The 9,105-nt window shown below is 48.8% G+C and overlaps 1 protein-coding gene across 1 annotated transcript; it reads left to right on the plus strand.

The window, feature by feature from the left end:
* Positions 1-1,555: 1,555 nt before the first annotated feature.
* Positions 1,556-8,709, plus strand: LOC135979971 (butyrophilin subfamily 2 member A1-like). The gene is made up of 7 exons (XM_065580070.1): positions 1,556-1,906; positions 2,665-2,697; positions 2,800-2,832; positions 3,609-3,629; positions 3,734-3,760; positions 4,708-4,883; positions 7,650-8,709. Exons 1-7 carry the CDS (start codon positions 1,771-1,773, stop codon positions 7,752-7,754), a joined length of 531 nt encoding a protein of 176 aa, XP_065436142.1. The 5' UTR covers positions 1,556-1,770; the 3' UTR covers positions 7,755-8,709.
* Positions 8,710-9,105: the final 396 nt, after the last annotated feature.

Genomic DNA, 9,105 nt, shown 5'->3' on the forward strand with positions numbered 1-9,105 from the left:
CAACTGGCTCTATAAGTAGACATCCAAAAGACCATATTAACTCCAGTATAACGTCTGGAATTCATAGAGGCCTACCTAGATGGAGCAGAGGCCAAAGCCTTCCTCCCGTTATGCAGGTTCAACACCTTAGATAACTTGATCTCTAACGGACAGGCCAACCCTCAGACCTTGGTCAGAAATGGTCTTCAACTACTGGGATGCATGGTGGCAGGCACCTTTGTAATAAATCACGTGAGACTCCACATGTACTGCCTTCAGTGGTGGTTCAGTACAGGATAAGTACCAAGCACACACAGCTGAAACAAACTTCTATTGATGCCCTCAACAGTCAAAAACTCCCTTGACTGGTGGAAAGAGTCTCACAATGTCTGCTCAGGAGTGCCCTTCACTCAACCACCCCCAGTGTTAATAATGACAACAGACGCATACCTATTGGGATGGGGAGCCCAACTGGACACCCACGCTATTCAAGGCAAATGGTTCCCCTTCAAATCCACATTGTATATCTACTTACGGGAACTCAGAGCAGTCAGGAAAGCTTGTTCACATTTCTTACCACTGATCGGGGCAAGCATATAAAGATTATAGGCAACATTGCATGTATGTTTTACATAAATCACTAGAGAAGAGCAAGCTCACCTTCCCTTTGTACCAGGCAGTGAAACTCTGGAACTGGTGCACTTACCACCACATAGAACGGCTTTCGTATGAGGAGAGATTAATAAGACTGAGACTTTTCAGCTTGGGAAAGATACGACTAAGGGGGGATATGATAGAGGTCTATAAAATCATGAGTGGGGTGGAGAAAGTAAATAAGGAAGTGTTATTTACTCCTTCTCATAACACAAGAACAAGGGGCCACCAAATGAAATTAACAGGCAGCAGGTTTAAAACCAACACAAGAAAGTATTTTTTCATGCAATACACTGTCAACCTGTGGAACTCCTTGCCAGAGGGTGTTGTGAAGGCCAATATTATAACGGGGTTCAAAAGGGAGCTAGATAGATTCATGGAGGATAGGTCCATCAATGACTATTAGCCAGGAGGGGCAGGAATGGTGTCCCTAGCCTCTGTTTGCCAGAAGCTGGGATTGGGTGACAGGGGATGGATCACTTGATGATAACCTGTCTGTTCATTCCCTTTGGGACACCTGCCATTGGCCACTGTCAGAGGACAGGCTACTGGGCTGGATGGACTTTTGGTCTGACCCATTGTGGCTGCACCCCATGTGCCATGCCGCCCCCTGAGGCCCCGCCCCTGCCCCTTCTCCCTGTGCTCATGCCACCTCTTCTCCCCAAACCCCTGACCTCACACCAACCCTTCCCCCAAACCCAGCATTGTCCCTCCTTCCCCGCAAGATCCCACCTGCTGCTCATGCCTCTCCCCCTTCCCGTCACTTGATCTTACAGCTGGCAAAAAGTGGGGGGAGGGCCTGACCCCTTGATCCCCCCCTGTTCCGGCACCCCTGCATCCGCTGCTATATTTTATTCCAGTGTCTGATGCTCAGTACTCGACTTGACTCTGAAAGCCCACCCCTCCATTCAGGGCACTGCTGCAGCGTTGCCGAGAGTGGAGCACCCATAGAGACCCACTGAAAGAAGAAGAAAGGGTTACTCACCTTGTGCCGTAACTGTGGTTCTTTGAGATGTGTCCCCCTGTGGGTGCTCCACTACTTGCCCTCCTTCCCCTCTGTTTTGGAGCTCTTACCTATGAGCTCTGTGTAGAGAAGGAACTGGGGGCAGTTTGTCTGCACAGCGCTGTAGTGACCTAATGCCTGGGAGGGGGAGAGCGTATGTGTGGGCCGAACAGAAACGGCTGCTTAAAATCTCTGATGAGAGGCGCAGGGGTGTGAATACACAGAGAGTGGAGCAACACACGTCTCGAAGCACTGCAGTTACTGCACAAGGTGAGTAACCCTTCTTATCCCATTTTACACTCAGGGAACTGAGGCCCAGAGCGATCAGGGCCCCAGTTCAGCTAGATACAGGTGTAACTTTAAGTGTGTGAATAATCCCATTATTATAAGTCAGACTCTCGCTGTCAGGCATTTTTTCCAGCCCTCAAATAATTTTTGTGGCTCTTTTCTGCATCCTTTCCAGTGTTTCAACGTCTTTTTTCAAATGAGGTCAGCCAGTTGTTCAGGCAGCCCCACAGCCAGCTGCACCGGCTGCCAGCCACGGCTGGAGTGGCCCAGGGCAGCTGGCCCCCGGGACCATCTGAGCAGCAGCCGGTGGGGCTGGCTCAGAGACTGCCTGAGCAGTGGTCCCTCGGGCGGCCACAGCTGCTGCTGCTCAAAGGCCCCCTGGCAGCTGGTGCCACTGGCCCTGCCCCCTCTCCAGCAGGGCCCCCCCTAAGATTTACTTAGGGGTACTTCTCGTATAAGTCCTGAACTGGTCACAAGCGGTGAATTTTATTGTTTATTGCCCGTGACCTGTCCACAACTTTCTCTAAAAATACCCATGACTAAATCGTAGCCTTGGGCATGGTACAGGGGTGATTGAGTGAGGGTCTAAGGTCTGTGATGTACTGGAGGTCAGACTATGACCCTTCCGGCCTTAAACTCTATGAAGCTATGATTTTCTGCAAAATAGCAGCTCTTTGCTCGTATTAGAAGAGACCATCACCCACTGGAATCTCACCTCTCTCAATCTCTTCTATCTTTAGACGATCTGCAATCTAATCTGGAGAAAGAGAGAGGTAAGTTCCTGGGACAAGTTCACCAAACTAACAGTAGGAAATGAATAACCTCGTTAATGCGACAGCATGAAACCTCACCTCTTTCTTCCTTTTCTCTTCCAGAGATTCTGCGCTCTGAGCTGGAGAACGAGAGAGGTAAATGTCTGGGCTCTCAGGAGGCTTGAATGATTTTCTTTCACTGTACATAGTCAGACAGACTTTGGCCTCTGTCTCTGCACTGTCTGTTAGGAGAGGCTCTGGGAACCAAACGGACGGGAGCTCTGACTAATCATGGAGCGGGGTAACTGCTCCATAGATAAAGTTGCTGCTCAGTTTCCATCGTAAGCCTGATTTTAGCCCTTCCTCTAAACTGCACACACAGGGGAGTGTCCATATACAAAACTGGTGGGTCTGCCTGGGCCAATGTACCTTTTTGCTACTGAATTTGAAGGAATGGCGGGGTGGGGAGATCCTGATGCCCTGGAAAAAGAGGCTCAGCAGAGTCCTAAAGTCTCCAAGCACTCTCTGATTCTTTGAGGCACAAAGTCAATGAGAAGGAGCCAGCTAATGTTGCTGATCCCTGAGTTGAGATCCAGCATCCAGAGCCAAGGTTTAGCACATTAAACCCTCACTTCCACGTTATCAGGGCCTAGCCCCTCCCCAAGCTTCTAGGCACATGGGGAGTGTGGACACTACACCACAGGTGAGCCCAGCTAGAGCAGGGCATGGGAACCCAGCGAGGGTCAGATGTCAAGAAGGGGGGTGTGATCCATGGAGAGATCTATGAGGATGGAGCTCAGGCCAGGCGACCTGGGCAGAAAGAAGCCAGCAGAGAGCACAGTGGAGGGGGCAAAGTGGTCCTTTAAAGGCACATTCCCTAACCCAGGAGCTGTTGTAGAACTGACTGCACACCCATGTCTCTCTGTTTGCAGGGAAATCCCTGGCTGAACTTGGTAAGTGCCATGTGTCCCCTTCCCACCACCCCATATAACACTGTGTCCTACGCTAGCAGTCCGTGCTCCGGGAAGTGCTCACCTCTTGGTGTGTTTGATTTCAGGCTGGAGTAAAGTCAGAAAAAATGCAGGTAAGTGAAGCTGGTATTTTAATGTCAGACCCCCTGCACCACTCTGCTGCCCAGCAGATGCTCACATGCCAGAAGTCACAGGGAAAGCAGTATGGTCAATGAAAATGCCAGATTCGTCACAATGCTCACACTTAACTATGGAGTCACAAGCGCTCCAGTGTAACTGCGATAACTCAGAGTGCTCCTAAGGCCAGGAACTTACCTGCTGTCACTTCAGGGGGGTAGGCGCTTACAGGAGTTTGTAATTGTGGGTCAGAGTTGGGGTTTTGCTGGACACGTGTGGTGAATTCTCATGTGTTGTGTTGTTGTTAATTGACTTCATGAACTAGAAGGGATCTAGGAAACTGTGTAAATTACCTTAACTGGCTGCGGGTAATTGTCTTAATGCTTTTTGGACTCTGGTGAAATCTCTGTTTTTACGGAGTTGTCAATCAGTAGCCCTTTGGCCAATTCAGTTCAAATTTGGTAGAAAAATTCTACCTCAGACCCAGACCAAATCTACCAAATTTGAGTGTGATATGACTCTGCGGGTGTTAGAATAGAGGGCTCCCAGCTCAGGCGTAGATTGGAGACTCAGTTGCGGTCTTAGCTGTGGAGACGTGGTAGCGGCCCCACAGCACAGATTTTGTGGTAGGTGACCACTGAGTTCTTGTAATGGTTTGAAATGACGTCCGTGTGTGTAACACCTGAGCTCTCTCCTCACAGGGGCCTCTGTAGAGGTTACAGACAGGCCCAATGGGAGCTAGAGGCATCTCCAGCTCTTTCAGGGGAGCTATTTGCCTCTAGTGCCTGGGAGGAGAGCTGCAGTGACAGGCAGAGAAGCAGGTTCCCGGGCCATAGAGGCTGGAAATCAGAGAGTGTCCTAGCCAAGACAGAGCTGGGGGGAGGATGGGAAACAGCCCCGATGGGCTGGGCTCTGCCCCTGATGCTCTGCCCCATCTCTGCAGTGAACGTGATTCTGGATCCGGACACGGCTCATCCCAGCCTCATGGTCTCTGAGAATGGGCGATCTGTGAAATGGAGGGGCCTGCAGCAGGACGTGACTGACAACCCCAAGAGATTTGACAGTGAAACCTGCATGCTGGGCTTGGAAGGGTTCACCTCGGGGAGACACTACTGGGAGGTAGACGTCGGGGGTGGGAGGGCCTGGGCTGTGGGGGTGGCTGGAGAGTCTGTCAGGAGGAAGGGCTGGATCAGCTTGGCTCCTGAGGAGAGGATCTGGGCCATGGATCAGTGTGGGAGCCATTACTGGGCTTGCACTTCCCCGGATACCCTCCTGCCCCTGACTTGGAGCCCCAGGAAGATCGGGGTGTATCTAGACTATGAGCAGGGCCTAGTGTCATTTTATCAGCCTGGTACTGAGGCCCCGATCTTCACTTTCACCTCCTCTTTCACTGGGCAGCTCCACCCTTTCTTCTGGGTCTACTCCCCAATCACACTGTGTTCCTGAGATATGGCATGGGGGGCGGGGCATAGCATCTCTCACTGGTCAGACTTTTTTTGTTCTGTTGTTTTTCTGAAATGGACTAATTTTTCATTTTTTAAATATTTTCCATTTTTTTATTCTTTTCAAAACTTGGAATTTTCCAAAATGAATATTTTCAATTTTGAAAATCCTTCGATTTGACTAAGCTGAGTGCTCAAAATTGGCAAAGGAGAAGAAATCCTGAGTGATGTGTTGTGTAAGACGCTACATAGACTAGAACAGAACTCAATACACAATACATCATAGGACCCCTCCCCCCAAATAAAAGGTTTAGTTGAAAATTTTGTAATAATGCAAAAAAAAAAAAAAAAATCTCAAGAAAATCCAAATGTTTTCACACACAAAATCTCTTTTTGTAAATTGGCCAAATTTCCTCAAGATATTTTTGAATGAAAACTTTTGTTCAGCTCTGATTAACACCTGTAATTGCATATAATCAATGAATGTTTCCTGGTTCTTAGTCCTGTAATTTATGAACTGACCACCATTGATGAATGGAAGGGGTAAGAACATGAGTCAAACCCTGTCCCAAATAGGGTGACCAGATAGCAAGGGTGAAAAATCTGGACAGTGGGTGGGGGGTAATAGGCACCTAAATGAGAAAAAGCCCCAAATATCGGGACTGTCCCTATAATATTGGGACATCTGGTCACCCTAGTCCCAAAACATCACATTGTCCCAACTGGATAAAAGGCTCCAAGAAAGCCGATTCCTAACCAGTAACCATGTTCCGTGACATTATTGGTGAAAGAAACGGAGTCAGAGGAATGGCGGGAGCTCGGTTCTCTGGATGAGTGTTGATCATGCGGTTCACAGCATCAGGAAGGCTTATCCTAAACCCAAAATGACAGGTATGTCCTACACCAGCTAAATTTAGAGTTTTAGGCCAGAAGGGACCATGAGATCATCCAGTCCAGACCTCCTCTATATCACAGGCCACCAACACACCCAGCACCCTCACATCAAGCCCACCACCAAAAATTAAACCAAACTATTGCAGCCCACAGGAGACTAGACTATCACGTGCCACAGCCACGGAGCCTCACCCAGCCTGAGCGGAACAAAGCATGGGGGCAAAAACTAGATCAGTCTCGTAATACTTCCCCAGTCTCATAATACTGCTCTTGAGGGGATGCTAGCCTCCGCCACCCCCACCCACCCCGGTTCCAGTGTCTCTGGTGTCTAAACAGGATTTCCTTAAATCACAACAGCCACTTCTCCCATCTCCTGCTGCAGGATGAAAGGAAAACAGTGCTTCCTTACGTTAGCCGCAGGATCTGATCATCCCCTGTATTAACTGGATGATTTAATGAGTTGATGACCCAAACCAACATCATTGTTAACCCTCCGACTTATGGAGTCAGTCTCAGTTGTGACGTGGATTTGATCATTGTTTTCACAGGTTCCAAGGCCAGAAGGGACTGTTGTGATCAGCTTGTCTGGACTCCTGTAACACAGGCCAGAGACCTGCCCCACAATAATTCCTGCTCGAACTAGAGCAGATTTTTTTTTAAAAATCATCCACTCTTGATTTGAAATTTGTCAGTGATGGAAAATCCACCACGACCCTGGGTAAATGGTTCCAATAGTTAATTACCCTCACTATTAAACAAGTTTGAGAGGGGTAGCTGTGTTAGTCTGTTTCAGCAAAAACAACGAGGAGTCCTGTGGCACCTTAAAGACTAACAAATGTATTTGGGCATAAGCTTTCGTGGGCTGGAACCCACTTCGTCAGATGCATGGAGTGGAAACTTCAATGGGGAGATATATATACACATGGAAACACAGAGACAAGGCCTGTCATGTACCCCTTTGAGATGGCAGGTTCCAGGGCTGCTACCAGCAGGTCAGGCTCCAGTACCAGATCTGGCCTGGCTACAGAGCCTCCGGCTCAGAGAGACACCCAGATGTGCCTGCCACAAGATCCTTTAACGCTCTGCCCGGCCAGGCGGAGGTTAGCTTATATAAGGTCTGTTGCACATAGCACCACCTAGTGGCTGAACAGTAACATACAGTTTACCATGACACTGCCCTGACACTGGAAAGTTTCACTCAGAGAGCCCAGAGAGGGGCCAGAGGTGCAGGTAATCCTGTATCCATGACAGGTTCCCTCCCAGGTCTGCCCCTTTACCCTGGCCATGTGCGCTAATACCACCTGGCCACAAGCAGCCGCTACCCCCAGGCCTGGTGTAGCCTCTCCTGGGCACCAGCCCAGTGCAGCCACTCCAACCCATCTCCATGTACAGCTGGACAAACTCTGGAGGGTGTGTGTGTGTGTGTGAGATATTCCTACCCTTGTATCCCCACGGTGAATGCTGTGGAAAGGGTCTCGGTAAAGGGTGGACAGCTTTGGTGCAAGTCCTTGTATATTGTCAGTCCATTACTGGTATTATTTGTTTACAGCACAGCAGTGCCAAGAGGCTTTGTCAGGATCAGGGCCCTGTGGCGCTAGGATCTCTTCAGAGAAAGAGCACAGACCGGTCCCTACCCACGGAGCGCTCAGTCTGACCAGACAGGTGTATCACGAAGTGGGAATGTTCTGTATTATTTACATGACCCTAAATGTTGCATTGATACCAGTGGGACACAGAGGACTGCTTGCTCTCAGGGCAGGCTAAGAGACATGGGTGTGACGGTGTCCCTAATGAAACTTTATGGGGAGATGCTTATAAATGTATATATGATGTAACTGGAATATGTTTTGTGCTACATGTACCATGTAACATATCTCTGTAAAAGTTATGATCTACTGAATCTATTCCTCCTGTTTGTATGCATATATCATTGTTGTAGTTGAAGTTATGAATATTGGTTTTATATTTGCTGGGTTTATATATAGCCTTGGTAAGAGCATGGGATCATGTCTGGAGAAAAGAATGTGCAAGTTAAGTGCAAGAACTTAACAGACAATAGGAGGTGCAGAGCCCAATCCACATCGGAGCTTGGCCAGGAATGCGAATGGCTGGACTGGTTAGGGTCCATGGAGATGTGACTTGCCCATGTGATCCCAAAACTCCAGGGTAACATGATGCTACACAGGGAATGGGAAGGAGTAACCATCCAGGGGAGAAAGTCTATGTAAATCCTTGGAAAACCCCTCCGTTTTGTCTTCAGTTGGCTAAAGAGAGAGGCTCTCCACCCCCCAAGGACATACCTGAGAGAGACTGAACAAAGGACAAAGACAATAGGGGGTGTGAGCGATTGCTGGACCCAGGCTAGGAGTCCTACAGCCTGTAAAAGAAAGACTGGCACTACTGAGGTTTTTATATCTGTGTTGAGTTTGATTAGACATAGACATGCGTGTTTTATTTTATTTTGCTTAGTAATTCACTTTGTTCTGTCTGTAACTACTTAGAATCACTTAAATCCTACTTTCGGTAATTATTAAAATCACTTTTTACTTATTAAGTTACCTGGAGTACGTGTTAGTAACTGGGGCGGGGAGGGGGGAGGGGCAAACAGCTGTGCATCTCTCTCTATCAGTGTTATAGAGGGTGAACTATTTCTGAGTTTACCCTGTATAAGCTTTACACAGGGTTTAATGGATTTATTCAGGGTTTGAACCCCACTGGGAGTTGGGCACCTGGGTGTCAAAGGCAAGAGCACTTCCTGAGCTGCCTCCAGGAGGCCTACGGCTGTTAGTGACCGTGGCTCAGACCAGGGTCTGAGTTTGCAGCCGATCAGCGGATCTGACTCAAAGCAGACAGGATTCGGGAGTCCCAGGCTGGAAAAGGCCGGGAAGCAGGGGCAGAAGTAGCCTTGGCACACCAGGTGGCAGCACCAAGGGGGTTTCTGTAATCCCAACCCGTTACAATGGGTGTGACTGCTACCTGGTTGAGATTAAATGGGTCATTGGGAA

Source organism: Chrysemys picta, unplaced genomic scaffold (assembly GCF_011386835.1).
Source record: "Chrysemys picta bellii isolate R12L10 unplaced genomic scaffold, ASM1138683v2 scaf1483, whole genome shotgun sequence".
NCBI classification, from domain to species: domain Eukaryota; kingdom Metazoa; phylum Chordata; order Testudines; family Emydidae; genus Chrysemys; species Chrysemys picta.

Bases quoted from the DNA above. Each gene is read 5' to 3' on its own strand.
- LOC135979971 (XM_065580070.1), top strand. From the start codon at position 1,771: ATGCCTGGGAGGGGGAGAGCGTATGTGTGGGCCGAACAGAAACGGCTG. The intron at 1,907-2,664 runs GTGAGTAACCCT...TTCTATCTTTAG, and splicing joins CACTGCAGTTACTGCACAAG to ACGATCTGCAATCTAATCTG. The intron at 3,630-3,733 runs GTAAGTGCCATG...GTTTGATTTCAG, and splicing joins GAAATCCCTGGCTGAACTTG to GCTGGAGTAAAGTCAGAAAA.